The sequence below is a fragment of the Monodelphis domestica genome, chromosome 3, assembly GCF_027887165.1.
Source record: "Monodelphis domestica isolate mMonDom1 chromosome 3, mMonDom1.pri, whole genome shotgun sequence".
Taxonomy (NCBI): domain Eukaryota; kingdom Metazoa; phylum Chordata; class Mammalia; order Didelphimorphia; family Didelphidae; genus Monodelphis; species Monodelphis domestica.
The window spans coordinates 12,696,190-12,717,007 of NC_077229.1; the positions used below are offsets into that span (position 1 = coordinate 12,696,190).

At 37.3% G+C, this 20,818-nt stretch overlaps 1 protein-coding gene across 2 annotated transcripts in view; it reads left to right on the forward strand.

The window, feature by feature from the left end:
• Nucleotides 1-1,065: 1,065 nt before the first annotated feature.
• VN2R554 (vomeronasal 2 receptor 554) overlaps nucleotides 1,066-20,818 on the forward strand; it is a 34,855-nt gene continuing 15,102 nt past the window's right edge. The window contains exons 1-4 of one of the 2 annotated variants that reach the window (XM_016431267.2): nucleotides 1,066-1,256; nucleotides 5,155-5,446; nucleotides 8,737-9,540; nucleotides 17,483-17,710. In XM_016431267.2, coding sequence (XP_016286753.1) covers nucleotides 1,066-1,256; nucleotides 5,155-5,446; nucleotides 8,737-9,540; nucleotides 17,483-17,710 — 1,515 coding nt within the window. Of the gene's footprint in view, nucleotides 1,257-5,154; nucleotides 5,447-8,736; nucleotides 9,541-17,482; nucleotides 17,711-20,818 lie in introns of those variants that run through there. The other variant, NM_001099564.1, reaches the window with a different exon arrangement.

Here is a 20,818-nt window from a genome sequence, read left to right on the forward strand (position 1 = left end):
GTAGAGCCTATTAGCTTCATATTCAGAAAACCAGACTTTATCTGCTACACAATTAGTGTGTAAATGAAGATATTAAGTCTGATTACCTCGACATACCTCTGGCATCTCTAAATTCTTCATTCTGGTCATCAACAGAGCAAAAATGGGTATCCATTAAGGGTGTCCATATGGGCTTACTGACATAGAGAATATGAGTCTGTGTGTGTCTATAATGATAGTCATTAGGAATGAAAGTCTGTCATAAGCCTATTGGACTAAGTAACCCCTGAGCTCCCTTTTATCTCTAAAACTGACACTATGATCCTGTCCAAGGAGTGAAGGGAGAAACAGGAGAACCCCCTATTGGTAAGCATTGTCTATACCATAATAGATCTTTAGGATAGATTATAGTGAGTCCTGAGTGCGAGGCTTCCACTGCACCTGGTGCAGGAAAGTAGAGGGACATCAAGGCCATCAGTTTTGGAGAGTGTCAGGGAAATTGCCATTACTAAAGGTTTTTTTAAACCTTGTAACCTACCAGGAAAATTTTCAGAAATTTTAGTCATTACAGACCATTTGCTGTAACCAAGACACAGAAGTTAATTTCCTAGAAAGGGTCTTCTATACTGTAGCCTCTGTTGGCAATAAGGGGAAAATATAATTTTACACTTGGGTTTTCCCTTGTTTGAAGAGACTCAGCTGGAGATGCCCCAGGCAGGCTGGTCCCCAGAGTTATTCATGGACAAAGATGTCTCTGTGGAGACTGGGTAGGAGGATTGGCCCCCATCCATAGCTAACAATAAAGGTACTGTGAGACAGTTTATTCTGAAAGCTGGTGAAGCTATAAAAGGTCCACTCATCTTGCACCATTGTCCTTGTCTTAGACATGGACCTGACTAATGTTCCATTGCATTTCCTCAGGTGTGTCAGGCAGACCAGAGGCTGGACAGCTACAGAATCACATATCTTTCTGATGCTCATCACTCCATGGCAAAGGCAGCTGACTTTGCCTTAATTTTCAGACAGTTGTTACTTCGTATTTGGCAAAGTATGGCTCAGTGGTTTGCTTCCATTCTCATATCTCTGATGTTGCAGCTGCCAGGCACTGGATCCTGGCCAGAGAAGCTTCCCTGCTTTCACCAGATTAACCCTCTTGTTTCCCAAGATGGGGACTTGGTCATTGGGATCTTCTTATCCTTGTTTTCAGTTGAAGTAAATGGGGTAGCAGGAGCAGAACTGTTTGAAAGTCCTCCTGACAAAGCTTGTAGACCTTATAAGTAAGTGTATCTTTATTTGTGTGGGCTTATTGTCACCTTGATCATTATAAAGAAGACCTTATAAATGGAGCAGAAGGGAAGAACCATGCAAAACAAGGCTATCTACCCAATGTTACCCACTTTCAAAATTAAAAAGAAAATGCCTCTTTCTTCTACTTTCCCTGTCTACTTCCCTCTAAAGAGTTATGCACAGGAAGATGAGTCCTCATCAGACTCAGTCTTTTATCATCACACATCCCCTGTTTTGACCTCACATTTATACTTATAAAGTGGAAGTGGACCCCAGTCTCCTCAAATTAAGTTAATACCCTGAAGCAGTAGATGGTCTTAAGCCTGGTGCCCCTTTTCTATTCTTGGGCAGATTTAATGCTATTGAGTTCATTGGAATTGGGCAAGAAGTTTGCTCCATTCACAGAAACGAAAACTCCCACATTTCCTGTTGACAATTGCCTGATATATTGACAAAACTTTTAGGGAACCTTGGAGACTCCTTTTTCAGTGAAGATGTTATTTCCTTAAACACAGTACATACAGACACCCCCAACCCTCCCCACATCATCTTCCAGTGGAAAATATGCTATCAGATCTTTCTTGTATGCATGTCTGTTTGTGTGTGAATTTATCATTTCCCTCTATTCTTCTTGGTAATAGTTACATGCTCATAACACTTGGAGCAGTCCTGGCTAGGGAACTCCTAAAAAACTAACCAGACCAGTCTGGGAAATAATCTGAAACTGAGGATTGGGAGATTTGACTTTATTGGGAAGCGTGAGTGTGGCCAGGCTACAATTGTGACAAATACTGAGAGATTGAGATATTTCTTAATTGAATTTCTGCTATTTCCGAGTGATGTCAGAAACGTTCTGATTTTCTCCAGGTGATATGTGAGAGGCTTGGGTTTTTTGTTTGTTTGTTTTGTTTCATTTTTTTCTTTCCTTTTTGCTGTGCTGGAGGCACCCCAGAGAAAGAAATCTCAGTGTTGCGCTTTGCCTTCAATTAACTTCCTTAGGAGAAGCCCTGGTTTCAATAGCCGGAGCTCTGTGTCTGCCAATGCAAACTCCCATATCAGCCTCTCTAAGTCTGCACTGCAGAAATGGGATTCAGCCTAACACACCCCAATTCCTGGATGATTTTGTGATGGAGGAAAAAAAAAGCAGCCCAACAGTTGATTTTGTCTTCTCTTTTTGGGACAAAGACTATCAGATAAAGTGGGTGGTTCTTTGATGGATGGTCATTCTGATTTCTTTGGTATCTTCTTGTAAACAAAAGTATATCTATCTTCTCTTCCTTTTAAAATCCCTCTGCATTCACTTCTTTCTCTTTATATTTTTCCTTCCTCTCATAAATATTTAGTTCTCCTTTTGTTGAAAAGATAAAATCAATCATTATTTTAATCATTAGTTATTTTTTGGTTTTCATATGCTGCTTCTTATTTTATTTTCTTTGGTTCTTCACCAGCTAGTCAGAACTGGTGGCTTGGCTTCCTGTGCAACTATTAGTTGGTGAAACTTGAATGGAAACTCCTATTTGAAATCAAATGCCTTTTTTTTTTGCATTTTATTTTTACACTCTCACACACATAGATAAATTCACTCAGAGCTGGATGCCTGGAGGAGAGAACAGAACCTAGCTGGGCAGTGTGGGGTTGGGGTGGGGGGAGAATGGAAGAGCGACAGTGTGAAAGGGATTCAGTGAGGATTGAGCCATCCCACCAAAGCACTGAAGGGAGGGGATGGGGAGAAGGTGAGGGGGAAAGGTGGGCATCTTAGGCATCTCTACAAGGAACCCCATGTGGAAACTGTCCTAGGGACCTTTTCCTTCTCCCTCCCTCCCTAGCTATCTCTCAGAAGTTCAGCTTCCTTCCCTCTCTGCTTCCCTCCCTCTCCCATCTACTTCCTCTTTACTTCAGAGAAACAGACTAAATTGGGAGGATCAGGAAGAGACAAGACAAAGTTTGGACAGCTGCTACTCTGAGGACTGTGGGATTCATGGTGGCCAGGCTCCAGTCTAGCTCTCGTTCCCATTTTGGATTTTTCTGTTGTCCTTTTACTCACTTCCTCACCTACAAGAGCAAAGGAGACTGTTAAACTGTATGTGGGCATATGTGTCTCTATCTATGTGTGTATTAAGGGCAATGGTTGCTCCCCTAGTTAACCCTGAAGACAACACACATCCCTCTCCAACTCTCAACCTCCCTCCCTCTCTCCTTCTTTCCCTCCCTCTCTCCCTCTCTCCCTCCTTCTCTCCCTCCCTCCCTCTCTCCCTCCCTCCCTCTCTCTCTCTCTCTCTGTCTCTCTCTGTCTCTCTGTCTCTCTCTCTCTGTCTCTCTCTGTCTCTCTCTGTTTCTCTCTCTGTCTCTCTCTGTCTCTCTCTCTCTGTCTCTCTCTCTCTCTCTCTCTCTCTCTCTCATACACACACAACTCCTCTTCTACATGTTCTCTCTCCCATACTTCCCCACATCCCCAGTTACCTAGGGCCCCCCATTTCTTATAACTTCCCCCTCACCACCCTTTCCTGGCTACAACTCACGCCCCAACTGCCTTTTTAATCTCTCAGAAGTTTTAGAATCTTTTCTCCAGAATGCTGCTCCTTAGTGAGGGTAGGAGCTCTCTTTCTGTTCTTCCTGATCCTAATTCAGTGGAAAATGAATGAAAAGGGAAAAAATGGTCATAGGGTTTAAATTCTCAGAAATCTACCAAGTGATTTCTTGAGGCACATTTAAATATTCCATGGATGCTTTCAGAGTAGTTGAGGTAGACAGGACTCTGTCATGTTCACATTCTGCCTCCATTAAAGCAAATCTGAATTGTTTGAGAGGTGGTAATAGCTAGAGAAATAGTACTAGATTGGATTTTTAAAAAATTCCCCCAAATGATAGAGACATTAGTTCTACGTTATTGGCTTCCTGTTTAAAGACCTGATCCTAAATTATAATCTTTAAAATGAGTTTGTAGGTTTTCTATTCTTCTCTGTCTATATGGGAAAGGAAGAGATAAGAGATGAGGGAGAGAAGAATGAGTCGGTATCTCACCTTTCACAGGAGATATCGGATACGTTCTAACTAAGATCCTAGGGGTCCAAATGTGCAGTACCTCCAGTTCCCATAGTTGTGTGAACTTTCATATCATTTCTTCCCCCTTAGAATGACCTCTTCCTCAAATATCAAAAGTATCCTCACATTTCCTGGGCTATGATGCCTTCTATGAATCCTTTCTTATTTCTTAAGGAAGATAGGACCTCTCTACTCAGCTTTCTTAGGTCTTAGTGTTATTCTTATTCACCATATCCACTGCCATCTTATATAATATTTTTTGGTGTTTCTATTCTCTCTTTTTCATAATACCATTGGCTTTATGGAGTCAAGGGTCATCCAGATCCTCTCTAAGATCTAGTACCTACTGGATGCTCAATATCTGTTTCTGGAATGACTGACTCAGGCAGTCAGAAATCCATAAAAACTTAAAACCAAAAATCCTTACTATCTCAGGAATCACAAGAAAGGAAGAGAATAGAGCTGTTTTTAATATAAGTGGAATGAATAGAACAACTGGTAAAGTCCTGTATTTTGACTCACGTGGCAAAGCAATGCTTCCTCTGAAAAGTATTCTTTTATTTTTTTTTTAGTTTATTTATTTAATTAATTAATTTAGAATATTTTGGCATAGTTAAATGATTCATGTTCTTTCATTCCCCTCCCCTCCACCCATAGCCAATGAGCAATTCAACTGGGTCTTACATGTATCATTGATCAGGAACCATTTCCCTATTGTTAGTATTTTCACTGAGGTGATCATTTAGAGTCTATATCCCCAATCATATCCCCTTTGAACCATGTGATCAAGATGAAAAGTATTCTTTTAGAAGGCTTCTAAAATATTTTATGTTCTCACCCCCATAGATGGCTGCACAAAAATTATCAACAGGCTCTGACCTTAGTATTTGCTGTAGAGGAGATTAACAAGAATCCTAGTCTGTTGCCCAACATTTCCTTGGGATATCATCTCTATAACACCTACCACAGCGATGAGAAAACATTGGAGAGTTCCCTGAGATGGCTGTCTGGGAATGGCCAGTTTATTCCAAACTACAATTGCAGGGTGCAGGACAACTCTGTGGCTGTTGTTGGAGGAGACACATCAGCTCTTTCTGTCCAGATGGGGACACTACTTGACCTCTACAAATTTCCACAGGTGAGGAATTTTGAGCCCAACATTCTGTCTATTAACAAAAATAGTAATGGTTATCATCATCATTATCATAACCACTATTTATGAAGAGCTTTAGGGTTAGGGTTAGGCCAGAGTTATAAGCATTTATTAATAAAATGAGAGAGTGAGAGATGTGAGAGAGAAGAGATATAGGTATATTTCCCTTATGGACAGATTAACCTCAGTAGGATCAATTCTCCATTTTGCTGTGTAAGTAACAGCTATCTTCTACCTCAACATCAGCTCACCTGTCTTATCTCTATTGCAGAAGTCGAGAGAGAGACAGAGAGACAGGGAGTGAGAGACAGAGAGACAGAGACAGAGACAGAGAGAAGGAAAGAGAGAGAAAGAAAGAGAGAGAGAAAGAGAGAGACAGAGAGACAGAGACAGAGAGACAGAGACAGAGAGACAGAGACAGAGACAGAGAGAAGGAAAGAGAGAGAAAGAAAGAGAGAGAGAAAGAGAGAGACAGAGAGACAGATAGAGAGACAGAGAGACAGAGAGACAGAGAGCAGTATGTTCCCATCTGGCTTTTTCAGACCTTTTCAATTTCATACATCATGCCTGTGGGACAACTGTTGGCCTTTTCTCCTTCACTAAGGAAATCCAGGAGACGTTAGCTCTGTAGCATTGTCACCCACCTTAACCTTAATTGCTAGTTTTCCCACAGATTCCAGGGGACACCAGAGCTTAGATTCTGTCCTCGTGATCAAATCCCTCTAAATGACTTCTTTGACATAGACCTTAGAAAAAGCAGTGTGTCCTGGTGGAGTTGTGAATTGATCCAACCATTCTGGAGGGCAATTTGGAACGATGCCCAAAGGGCTCTAAAAGACTGTCTGCCCTTCAATCCAGCCATAGCACTGCTGGGTTTGTACCCCAAAGAGACAATAAGGAAAGATACCTATACAAATATATTTATAGTTGTACTCTTTATAGTGGCAAAAAATTGGAAAAGGAGAAGGTATCCATCAAGTGGGGAATGACAGAATAAATTGTGATATCTGATGGGAACAGAATACAATTGTGCAGAAAGGAATAATGAATTGTAGGAATTCCATGTGAACTGGAATGACCTCCAGGAATTGATGTAGAATGAAAAGAGCAGAACCAGGAGAACATTGTACACAGAGACTATGATACTTTGGAGCATGATCCAATGTAATTGACTTTGTTACTAGCAACAGTGCAATGATTCTGAAAAATCCTGTGGAACACACCCAGAGAAAGAACTGTGGGAGCAGAAACGCAGAAGAAAAACATGATTATTACATGGTTAGATGGGGATATGATTGGGGATGCTGATTTTTAAATGATCACTCTATTGCAAATATTAATAATATGGAAATAGGTTTTGAACAATGATACATGTATAACCCAGTGGAATTGCTCATCAGATCAGGGAGGGGGGAGGAGGGAAGAGGGGAGCAAAAGAATATGAATCATAGTACTATAGAAAAATATTCTAAATTAATTAATTAAAAAAAGAAAAGATAGTGGACATGTTTATCAATATCTTGATTATGGAAAATGCGTTACCAATTTGTTTGAAATAACACCTCAAATAATAGTGTGGGTTAATTTCAAAGGAACTAATATTTTCTACATCTGCACCTTCTGACAGATTTTTTTCCCATCTCCAACTCAGGATATATTAATCAAATCTATACTTCCATTCATGGAAAAGACATGACAAACAATTACTTTGTCACTACTCATCATCCCATTGTCTTCCCAAGACAAAGTATTCCTTCCTAGGTAAATGTTATCATCCCAGGTATTAATATAAACTATTGGAAGGAGGATCAATTTTAGTTTTTGTATTAGGGTTCTCACACAGCATAATGTCTGGAACAGAGTATATAATACATATATTTTTCATCCATATATTCATTCAATCTTTTGTTCATCATGGATCAACTTTGTAATCCAAAAATACTAATCTAATCTTGAATTGCATTAAGAAAGGGTAGCTTCCAGGAAAAAAAATAATGATTTCCTCTATACCCTATCTTCAAAACTCATTTTTGAATACTGGGATTTGCTTGGGGATCTACACTTTAAGAAGGCCATTGAAAAAATGGAGAGTGTCCAGAAGGAGATAAGACATTTAGGTGGTGATATCTTAAATATAATGAAGATTTGTTGAAGAAGAAGCAATGAGATAGAGGCAAATGTTCAAAAGGACAATCATGGCTATTTCCCAATATTTGAAAATCTATGATATGTAGGAGGGATTATATTTTATTCATAGAGAATGGTAAATTAGGACCAGTATCAACTGTTGGAAATTAAGAAAAAATTTTATATTAGCTGAAAGGAAGATATATACTTTCCAAAAAAATATAACTACAATAATTATACATGAAGAAGAATAGGCTATCTTTTTACCTAGTAAAATCATATTCATTGGAAGTCTTCAGTCATAGCTTGGATGTTCACAACTCATCTACATTATAGTGGGAATTCCTTTGGGGTATAGGTTAATTTAGATTCCACTAATCTCATTTATCGCTTTCAGAGTCCTGTTTTCAAACAACCAGGGGTCCAAATTCCAGTTTCGTTGAGAAAAAAATTAGTTATTCTTATTTGAATTACAAATTTAAATCTATTTCAAATATGTACTGGTGAATTATATTTTTTGATAGTTAAACGTGACAGAATTTCATTCTTGTGTGTGTGTGTTTTTTTTTACTTAAAAATACTATTGTCTCATACTCTATAATAAAACAAAGATGTAAGACTGTATCCTGGTTCCTTTGGAATTCATACCAATGATACATTGGCTGGTACAGAAATAAAAAAAAATCTTAGAGCTCTGTATTTACTTAAACATTTTCATCTTAAGGGCTAAGAGAGGGGAATGAATACAGAGATTTTTTCAGAAATTAAAATATCACTTATAATAAACTATGCACAGAAGTCAAAGCATAGAAGCAAAATGCAGTTATCGGGTTTCCCCAAAGGATGCTTCAGTTCTCTCAAATTGTTATATAGTTTGATTCTCCATTTCCACATTTGGGGTTTTCTTCAAAGATACTTGAATAGTTTGCTCATTCCTCCTTGAACTCAATTTATAGGTAAGGAAACTGAGGGAAACATAGTTAAGTGACTTTCCTAGAGTCACATAGCAATTAAGATCTGAGGCCATATTTCAACTCAGGCAGATGAGTCTTCCTGACTTCAGGCTTGGCACTCTATCCACTGTACCATCTAACTGCTCCTCACTCTTTACCAAGAGTCAAACTGATCCATATTTCTTTCTCATCCAGATCAGCTATGGACCATTTGATTCCATTCTTAGTGACAAGGTCCAGTTTCCTTACATCTACCAGATGGCCCCCAAAGACTCTTCTCTTCACCAAGGTGTTGTTCGCTTAATTGTATATTTTGAATGGAATTGGATAGGACTGGTTGTCTCAAATGATATGAGAGGAGAGAAATTCCTCTGGGGAATGAAAGAGGAAATGGTAAAGAGTCGTGTTTGCTTGTCCTTCACAGAGAAGATCCCTGTCAGTGAGAGAAGATATAAGGAATCATATGAGAACTTCATGCCCAGGATCTTAGCATCATCAAGCAAAGTAATTGTCATTCATGGGGACACAGATTCATTAATGATTCTGAGATACTCACAAATTTTTATTATCATAATTGAAAAGGTATGGATTGCCACATCTCACTGGGACATTACCATGAGACCACTTCATGTCAGTGGTTATATTTTCAATGGGGCTCTCACATTTTCATACTTGACAAATGAAATTCCTGGGCTTAAGACTTTCCTTAAGACAGTAACACCTTTTAAATACCCAGATGATATTTTACTTAGGGGATTCTGGCTCTCAGCGTTTAGGTGCTCAGATCAACCAAAAAACCCAGAGCAAGAGATATGTTCACCAAATGCTTCGTTAGCGATTTTGCCTTTGTGTTCTTTTGATATGACCATGTCTGGCTTGAGTTACACCATCTACAATACTGTCTATGCTGTGGCTTGGGCTCTCCATGAGATGTTTGTGAGAAAATCAGAGAAAAGGACAATAGAAGATGAAGAACATTTAATACCTTCTCCATGGCAGGTAATAGTGAATGGGTGGCAACATTTTTGCTGTGGCATAGAGAATTTATTTGGGGTTATAAATGGGACAAGCTGGAAATGAAGTTTCTTTAACCCCCAGATTCTGTGATTATAAGTTCCTTAAAGCTTGCATTCTTCATTTCTAATACTTGTTGATGCACATTTGAAGGTTATAGTTTCTGTTACTTTCACAGGGTCTTGGAATTGGAAAAGATCTCACGTACCATCTGAAAATCATACATGTGTCTGTGCAGGTGTCCTTTTGGAACAACTTTGGCACTATGCTTTTTAGTCATGGGATAACCTATAATTCAAATGGAATCTTATTCCATTTTTAAAACAGTTGTAATTGTTGGAAAAAGTACTCATAATTTGTCAAGGTGAAGGAGGCTAGGCTTTAAAGTGTCTTACACTCACTGACAATAAAGCCAATGACTGGTTCCCACAACTTATTTATCTGCTAGTGAGTAATTTCCCCAATAATTTTTACTCTGAAACCATTCTAAAGCAGTACCTCCTCGTAAATGATTTATGATGCACACTTTCTCATTAATCAATCAATTAGTTCTGAACCTAATCCCTCTTTATAAATAAACTGGAGACACTTCTTTTGCAAAAATATTTTTAATTATCTCTATCTATTGCTGGAATAATAGACTAAGACAAACACAAATTCCAAGGAACATATAATTTTATTAAGATTGTAATAAAGTATACAAAGGTATGTTTTAATAATGTACCTGTGGTGATCAAGATTCTGTAAAAAATCACCTCTAGTCATTAATGGAAACTGTTGATTTTTTATGATTATGGTAAGAAATTCAGTCAACTTTTTCCAGATATCAAAGGTCCTCAAAATTCTACTCAAGGTATCTCCACAGATTCATGTAAACTTAGTTCTCTTAAAATGCTTTTTAGAATTTCTCATGATGGCTAAAGTTGTTCAGTCTTTCAGTAAACAAATTCTCTCAGTTCTTTCCATGCTTTGAACAGTCTTACCATGAAAGTTTACTTTTCTCATATGGCTGCTAAAGTGATTGTTCCTATGACTCTATTCCCTTTTCAATTACAGTAATAGCATCCTTAGTCTCTGTGGGAAGAAAATAGAATCTAGTGCTCTAATTTTGTAAAAGCAAAGCTCGCGTCTCTTTCATAAACTCTTTTTCTTCTTCAAACTATCTCTCTGTGTAACTTGGGGTAGTCACACAATGATCAATCATAGGCTTGTTACCAATACTTTTCACAATTGAAGATTTAACTTACTGTATTCTATGAGTTGGTCTACTTGATATTAGCCATTCCTGTGACCGTCTACACTCATGGACTTGACATATTTTTCACAGAATTTATTCATTTACTCCAACAGCTTTAGTTCTGTTTTACTTCACAAGTTCTCAACTTACTGGTTTTTCTACCAGCTTCAGCATCCCCCAAACAGAGCCTATAAACATATACCATGGTACCCAGTAGTAAGTTCTCTTTAATTTTCAGAACTTCTCCCATATTATGTCTTTTGAGCCAAATAGACCCAACACAATAATTCTTTCAGATGACATGCATTCAGACTGTAGAAGACCACTACCAAGTTTTCCTTAACTCTTGTGTGGTAAAATTACCTTTAATTGCTAGTTTCCTGTCATGCTAAGGTAGTTTTCCTCCTTATCTATTTTCTTCATTTCAGAACCTTGTTCACTGAATATCCAGGTAGCAAGCAAATACGTTTTTACTAACCCTCATTTAGGTTCACTTCATTGGTGATGGTGTCCCCTCACATTTTAACAATTAAGATGTGATCTAGAAAGGCAGTGGTTTTTTTGAACCCCTTACCTTCTGTCTTGGAGTCAATACTGTGTATTGGCTCTAAGGCAGAAGAGTGTTAAGGCTAGGCAATGGGGGTCAAGTGACTTGGCCAGGGTCACACAGCTAGGAAGTGGCTGAGGTCACATTTGAATCTAAGACCTCCCATCTCTAGGCCTGGTTCTCCATCCACTGAGCTATCTAGCTGCCCCCAAGGCAGTGGTTTTAAAATAATGTTAGATTAGATCTTCCAATCAGGAATACTTGGGTCCAGATCTGCTGCCTGAAAATACTATATGAAATAGACAACTCAGACTTTACATGACCCAAGTTATCCTCAAAGGGTATAAGTTGGTAATGTATGTGGCAGATGCTGATCTGAATGAATAGAATGAGTTACCTCATGAGTGAGCTCCTTGATCTGACGAAATTAGGAACACATAAACCAGTGTAATCTAGAAATCCTCATTTTCTCTGATATAAATCTGAACTTTTTCTGAACTTTTTTAAACTTTAAATTTCATTTTTATTGTCACGCAAATCATTTCCATATTGCTCACTTTGTAAGAGCACAGTCATATATAACCAGCCCTCCCACTCTGAACAAAACAGAAACACACTGATGTGAAAGATGGCTACAATAATTCTATTCTGGAGGTAGATGGCATTTCCAGTCATAAACCTTTTGGGATTATCCCAGATCATTGCACTGCTGAAAGTAGCCATGTTTTCACAGATAATCATTGTATACAATATTGCTGATACTGTTCTGCTTATTTCATTCTACATTAGTTTCTGCAGATATTTCTAGCTTTTTCTGAAATCATCATGCTAAATGATAAATTTCTTATAGCACAATTGTATTCTATCACCATTATGTATCACAATTTCTTCAGTCAGTCCCCAACTGATGATTATTCCCTCAGTTTCCAATTCTTTGCTACTACAAAAAGAATGGCTATAAATTTCTTGTAGACATAGCTTTCCCCTCCCTTTTAAAATCTCTTTGCAATACAAACCCAGTAGTGGTATTATAGGATCAAAGGATATGCATAGTTTTATAGCCCTTTTGGTATAGTTCCAAATTGTCCTCCACAATGGTTGAATCAGTTCACAATTCCACCAACAACGCATTAGTAGCCCAATTTTGTCATATCCTCTCCCACATTTACCACTTTCCTTTACTGCTCAATTGACCAATCCAATAGCTATGAAATGATGCCTCAGCATTGTTTTAATTTTCATTTCTCTAATTAAGAGTGATTTAGAACATTTTTTGTATGATTATTGATAGCTTGGATTTATTCATCAGAAAATTGCTTGCTAATTGTCCTTTTACCATTTGAAGAATGTTTGTATTGCTATAAATTTGACTTAGTTCTTCATAAATTTGAGAAATTAGACCTTTTACAGAGAAATTTGTTATACCCCCCATTTTGTTGTTTGTCTTCTAATCTCGGTTACATTAGATTTGTTTGTACAAAACCTTTTTAATGTAATCAAAATTATTCATTTTACACCTTATAATACTTTCTATCACTTACATAGTCATAAATCCTTCCCTTCTCCAAGGGTCTATCAGGTAAACTATTCTGTTTTCTTCTTATTTAGTTATAGTACCAATCTTTATATCTAAATCATACACCTATTTTGATCTTATCTTGGTGTAGGGTATGAGATACTGTTCTATACTTAGCTTCTGCCATACTGTTTTCCAATTTCCCCAGCAGTTCTTTTAAACTAGTGAGTTTTTATTTAAAAAGTTGGGATCTTTGGGTTTATCAAACACTAGGTTGCTAAGATAATTTACCCCTGTATATTGTGTATCTAATCTTCTCCACTGATTTACCTTTCCATTTCTTAGTCAGTACCCAATTATTTTGATGATCACTGCTTTATAGTATAGTTTGAGATCTGGTATTGCTAGGTCACCTTCCTTCGCATATTTTATTAGTTCCCTTGATAGTGATCTTTTTTTCTTCCAGATAAATTTTGTTATCATTTTTTCTAGTTCTATAAAATAGTTTGGTAGTTTTGATCAGTATGGCACTGAATAAATGAATTAATTTAGGTAGAATTGTCATTTTTATTATATTAGCTCATTCTTCCCATGGACAATGAATATTTTTTCAATTGTTTATATCTGCCTTTATTTGTGTAAGAAGTGTTTTGTAATTGTGAACATATAATTCCTGCATTTTCCTTGACAAGAAGATTCCTAGGTATTTTTTATTGTCTAGAGTGATTTTAAATGGTGTTTCTCTTTCTAACTCTTGCTGCTGAATTTTTGGGAAATATTTTAAAATACTGATGCTTTATGTGAGTTTATTTTGTATTCTGCAACTTTACTAAAGTTTTAATTATTTCAACTATTTTTTTAGTTGATTCTCCAGGATTATCTAAGAATACAATCATATCATATTCAAAGAGTAATAGTTTAGTTTCCTTATTGTCTCCATATTTGTTTTCTCATAACTGGAATGAACTCATTCCACCCTTTCAACTTGAAGCATCCACATTTTTCTTCCAATTAGAAATCAGATTACATAATCTGGCATCCTGGTTTATATCCTATTATTTTCTTTTAATGCATAAATATTTGCCTCTCCCTTTTTTTTTGCAGTACAGTGCCAAGCTGAGGAGTCCTGGTAGTGATTTGTTTTACAATTGGCATACATTGCTTAATAAATTGATCTGCCCAGAACCACAAATTTTTGTCTCCCAAGTTACCTCAGATTTCATCAGGGACAGTGGCAGTATTAGAGAAGAGGAGATAGGTTAAGAGATGTTGCAATGTTGAAACAATAGGCCTTGACAACAAAGTGGATATGAACAATTGTATGGATATAGAACTAATTCTATGTAAAAGAGCAGTAAGGGCTAGGCAATGGGGGTTTAGTGAAATTCCAGGGGTCACAAAGCTAGGAAGACTGGGTTTCAGGTCATATTGGAAACCAGAACCTCCTGTCTCTAGGTCTGGCTTTCAATTCACTGAGCAACCCAGCTGCCCCCAAAAGCAAGCATTTCCATAGAAATGTTAGGCAGATCTAAAAATGTTTTCACTGGACAATGGTAAGTTACGTTTTAATTTCCCTCATGTGACATCCATTTCTCTTAGAGGACCCTTCACTTGGCTCTCTACCTGTAGAGGGAATTCACAAATGAATGGAAATGAACATGTATATGCCTCAGGCTTATATCTGAGAACTGGTGCTCCCCCTGATGGGATGTAAGTTTATTGCAACATGGGTCACCTTTTCCTACTTAATGTAATCACAGAGCTGAGTGATATAGTGCACCCAGTCTTGAGTTTTTTAGCTCCATAAGTGAAGCCCTGTTCTTGTCAATGACAGTACTTAATCAGTCAGTTACCACGTTGTACTTAGTGCCTACTAAATGCAATGCATTGTACTGGGAACTAAGTACTTGCTCCTGAGGAGCTATTGATCTAATGAGAGAGGCAACAAGAAAACCAATATATGCAAATAATCTAATCTGTATATTGATAAATATAAAATAATTAACAGAAAGAAGGCATAAGAACTAAGATGGATCATGAAAAGTTTCCTTTAGAATGTGGATGTTGGTTCATAGCTTCATTGAAGGACTTTAGGATAAGGAAGAAGTGGAGATAAGAAGGGAAAGGAATTCCAGAAGTAGAAGACAGCCATAGAAAATGTCTACTGGAGAGAAAAGATGAAGCATCTTGTTCATGGATAAGCAAGGAAGATGATGATGTCTGGATTAGAAAGTAAGTGGCGTGGAGTGGTGTAAAGTTACAGAAGACTGGAAAGTTTAGGGGAATGGTGATAGTACATGAAATCTTTTGGCTGCCACAAGGAAGATTTTGTATTTTTTTTTGGAAGTGATATAAAGTCACTAGAGGTTATATAATAAAATTGGGTAAATGAGAGAGAGAGAGAGAGGAATGGAATCTTCTCTCCTCAAGGCAGGGACAAAGGAGGAGGAGGTTTTGTTGTTGTTAAACTAAAAGGGAAGGAGGATGAGTTTATCTTTTTCCCACCTCAGCCCTCTCTGACTAAGCCCCCTCACAATGGCTGCCTTTAAACTCTCAACTGCCAGGCTCTCTTGGAGTAACAGGGTTCTTTCTTCTGGGGAGAGACAGGTCACTTCTCTCTTCCCTCAGCTTGGGCTGCCTTTCAATGAAGCTGGAGTCAACTTTAACAGAATTTATTACAGGAGAGACAAGGATAAGAGACAAGGCTGAATGGGGTGTAAACTGAAGTTCAGGAGGGAAAAAGGGAGAAAGAAGTCCCTATTTAGATAACCCCTCCAAAGTTAGATAACTCAGATCTGGTAGTATGAGCCCCTGAAGGATTCAGAGTAGAGAACCTTGGCTTCTTGGCTGACACAGCAGGTGTCCCAAGTTCAGGGTAAGGGAGATTGTAAAAGATCTTTTATGGACTACTTTCTTCTTCAAAGTCTTTGTCCAGTTGGTCTTTAGGAGGATTTGGGATCAGAAATTCAGGGAGAGAAAGATTACTGGATTTGGGACTCTGTCAGAGACCAAAATCTCTCCTCAGGAAGTCTCAGTCAAGGGAGCAGTTTCAGCTATCTCACCCAGGTTTTTCTCTCTCCAAAGTTCCAAATCTTTTCTGCTCAACCCTTGCTGTTTGCAGAATTCTTTGCAGCTCTGCCAGGCTTTTATTCCAAAAATCACTGGGTTTTCTTTCTTACAGTTATTAAGTATGGGAGTGATACGGACAGATCTGTACTTTAGAAAAATTACTATGGCAGCTGAATAGAGGATTGACTTGTGCTGTGGCAGATAAAGCCACCTGTAAGCTCTCTGTATTGCAATAGTCCATGTGCAAGGAAATGAAGTTGTAACATTATTAGGGAAGAAAAGTACAGCAATTTGAAAGGCATTGCAAAGGCGAAATCAATAGGCCTTGAAAATACATTCGCTAACTTGGATGTGTTACAGACAAAAGAGTGGTTGCCTTAAACTGTGATCACGAAAATATGGTTTCAAGACTTTGAATTTCCAAAACTGTAAAGATAATTTTTTGTGTCTTGATTTTATATTAAAAATAAGTGGTCACCATGGGAAAAATTCCTAAATATGAAATACCCAAGTTAGTGGGGTTTTATGGAGATTTAATTAATACAAATAAGGAAGCAAGGAAAGGGAGAGAGAGAGTAAGAGGAAATAATGAATGAGGGTCTTGGCCAAAATGGCCTAGGCCTGAGCCTTAAGAGAGACCAATCAATCTTTAATCCACTCACCACAAGATTTGTCCCAAGCAAGATTCTAGTGTTCAGAGAGACCCTCCAGTTTAACTCCTCAGCTCCACTAAGTTCAGCCACTGAGCCCTCCAATTCGGCTTTGGCAAGCTGACTAACTTCAGAGGCCTTTCTGACCTCCTTTTAAAGAGAATTTTCTCCTATGTCACCTCCCCTACATTTTCACATCTACCAATCACAGTAGACGTTTTCCAAAGGACTGACCATTCTTAATTCACACCTTCTTTAGTTCTCAACTTCTCTTGGTAGACTAAAACTTCACACCTCTTTTGTTAAGCTTGTCCCTTGCAAGTTTGCAAGTTGCCTGACCTTTTAGTTATTAATTTGACCTTCATAGGTACTTAGCACCTTTTTGTATTAGATCCAAAAACAGACTTAGCTTAAGGGCTTTTGCCTCACTATAAGTATGAGTTAAGTACTTTTCATTGTTCAGTAAGGAGTTTACAACTTTATCTTCCCCTAAAGTATTCTTAAGTATGGGTGGAGTAATGTTATAGTTCTCATATTCCTGATCAAGTACCTTCATTATTTAAAATGGGGAATGGTCTTAACCAAATGATCTAAGGTAGAGTCTGAGAATTTTTAACATTCACAAGTCTGAGAAATTTTAAGATTCACATATGAGAGGTGGTGAAGAGACATGGCTGAAACTGAGGTTGTAAACCTTGGGTATGTAATCAGCATTGTAGGTACAGAGATCCATTTCTATGTGCCCCAGTAGAAAGCCATATTTTTATCATGCACCCAAAATGAGACTACAAAATTTAATAAGGCTAAAAAACAGGCCCAGTATCTCTCATATTACTTATAGTGTGCAAATTTGAGGAGTCCTTCTCTCAGGTATCACCCAGTGATAAAGTTTTTTTCTTCCTTTTTAGCTGCACTCCTTCCTGAAGAACACCCAGTTTAAGAACAGTGCTGGTGATGATGTGTTTGTAGAAGAGAGTAAAAGTTCTGAAGCTCAATATGCCATTATGAACTATGTGATCTTTCCTAATGAGACAGAAGCTCTGATAAAAGTGGGTCAGTTTGTACCTAAGGTTCCACTTGACAACGATTTCACAATCCATGTGGATGCCATCGAGTGGGGCTGGTGGAATTCCAAGGTCAGAGACATTTTGAATGTTAATTTACACTTCTAATCACAAGAACAGTTTTTGTCCAATTTGGTTGACTCTACAATGCATATATTTATTAATATAAGATATCTAATGAATATTTGAAAAATAATCTTATAGATGTAAGTAATGAAGAGACCTCAGTAGTTCATTTAGTCCATTGCATTCCATTTTACACATGAGAGAAATACTTTCATTAATTTGTTTAGTAATTCTTCAATTTATGGCCAACATTTCAAATTACTATTTTTTGCCACTCAAAAAAGAGTTATATTTTTGTACATCCTAAGTTATAGTTAATTTTTCTTAGTCCTTACCCCTCCTTGAATTTGTTTACTTGTTTCAGTTGTATTAGACTACTTTTTGACTCTATTTGGAATTTTCCTGGTAAAGATAATAAAGTTCTTTCTTCCTTCTCCATTTCATTTTACAGATGAAGAAACTGAGGCAAATAGGATTAAGTGACTTGGTCAGGATCACATAGCTAGCAAGTGCCTGACACCATATTTGAAATCAGGAAGACTCATGTTCCTGACAATGCCTGGCACTGTCTTTGATGCACCACTTGTCTGCTCTCTGTTAATCTACCTTCTGATTGCACGTTCTCCCTTCTTAGTAATTTATGTAAGAGTGAATTTGAAGTGTCAGCCTCTTATCCTTTGTTTAAACAGATATTTTCTTAGGTACCAAAGTTATGTGAGATACTTTCCACTAACCTTCCATTCCCTTCTCCACTTATTGTATTCATCTCCCTTTAAGGGGCTGATATGGAAGCCCCTCCTGTGGGTTTTTCTGGTAGCTACTGTTATGGTGCCTAGAGAACCCAGCCCCAGCTACTTGTGTATCTCAGCAGGCTGAGTCAAGCCACAACTCCTGCTAGCTATCTCAGGTAGCTGAGGTGTTGAATTACCACATGGCTCTGGCCAGCAAAGGCTGCTATCTTAAAGAGACAGTGAGACAGAAAGCAGAGCCGAGAGCAAAAGACAGAGACAGGACTAGAGCAGGGAGAGACAGAGACATTCAGAGAGAAAGATGGATGTGTAGAGAATAAACTGAGTCAGAGATGCATGGGACCTTGGGAGGCTTGTGATGTGCAGTCACAGAGACCTAATTTATTGGTAATATAAGTGTAGTATTGATATTGTTTTACAAAGAATGCAATATATCAGTAAGAAGATTAGATGTCAGAAGTATTCACTCTTAATTGGCAATTAAAGTACATAGACCAATTAAAATATGTCGGTATTCTATAAATGAGCATGCATATACATCATATCCTAAACTTCAAAGGTTCTCTTTGGTGTGCCATCTATGACAACTGGAATTCCCTGGGAGTATGATTGTGGTGCCAGGACCTATAGATAAGTAGGAAGTCACTCTGTCTCAAGATAGAGTCAAAAGTTGTGTTAACCTGGTCAGGTTTATGTCAACGTGGTTGGAAATGTTCTGAGCCAATTAAGAAAGCCGATTAAAAAGTCAGCTGTCATCAAGATAAGATTTGTTAAACCCGCAGGTTCATGACTCAGGTCCTGCCAAGAGTCTGGGCTGATTTTGCAAATATGTCTTTTCTGGCTGCTTTTGCATCAATGGGTCTGGGATGTCCTTATGGACTTGTCATCTTCCAATCTTTCAATTCCTCTCTTAATATCATAAAGGCATAAAAAACCCACTTGCAGGTAAAGTCCAAGTATTCTCATTTATACTAGTTTTTTATTCTCTTGACATTTTAAACTTCATAATTTCTATACAGGTTGAATCTCTTCATGAGCAATAATTTATTAATTAAAGGTCTAATTAAAGTTATGTCTTTTTTTAGTTTTCTAGGAAAATTATTCTGGTTTATGAACCTATATCCTTTGCCTTCTGGAATATGGTATTCCAAACTATGTGATAAATTTGGGTGGTGGTTGCCATAAGATATGTGATCTTTACCATGATTATGATTAATTCATGATTATATGAATACTTAAATGATTTTTTTCTTTCTGGATGCTTGTATTACTTTTCATTTGAATTGAAAGCTCTAGATTTTGGCTAGAATTTCCTGAGAAGTTTCATTTTGGAGAACACTTCACAGTCTGGGTATGAGTTGATTTTTTAAAATTTCATTTTTTGTTCTCTGGTTCTAAGATATAGGTAGATTTGTTTTAAGATTTCTGGAAATTCGGTATCGTAGTTTTCTCCTTGGTAATGGAACTCAGATAGTCTTATGACTCTTATTTTTTTCTCCTCTATATGTTTTTGATATAATTTATTTTTGCTTTGAGATATTTTGTTTTGTTTGATCTTTCAGTTTTTTGACTTTAATTAAATAGTCCTTGTTTTATCATGAGGTCAATGGTTTCTATTTGGTCCTTTTTGGTGTTCAGATTTTGTTATTAGGGTAGGTTTGTATCCATCTTGTTTCAATCTATTTAATCTATTATCAAGTTTTCTTTGAAATATTTTGTATTTTTCTAAATTTTTCATCCAACACTGATTTCATTGATTAAAATATCCTGTTTGTTACTACAACTGCTCCTTTCATAGTATAGAGTATAGAACTTGACACCAATCTTTATTAGAGAGGATCAGTTGTGGGTACATATTACTTTCATAGTCCATCCTGGATTTGTGATCCAAAATGAATAGTGATAGACATACCTAAAAGAAAGTACCTGTTCCCATCAAGGCATTGTGTTGTGCATTTAGGACATACTCTTTCCATGGTACACAGTCTCACATGGCATTAACATGCCCAAATCCTTTCTCTAGAATCTATAGATCCCTCTGTATAATCCCTATGTCAATTTGGAGTTGAAGAATGATTGAATTATTCTTGAATCTATTATAATTTATTTTGATGCATTTCTGTATCTGTTAGAGAAGCTGGAGTTTACAGTGTGCTGTACTGTATTCTCCTATTCCACCATATTGGGTTTAATGTAGTATATGTTCTTAATATATTCAGTCCCTACCAAAGACATATCTTTAATTTTTGTTACTTTTGAATAAGACATTCTCATCGTCCATCACTTGTACCTACTTTGTCATCTGGGATCCTCTTCTCCAAGGTTCCATTGTATCCATTAGTCTCCCCTCTAGTCATGATAGTTG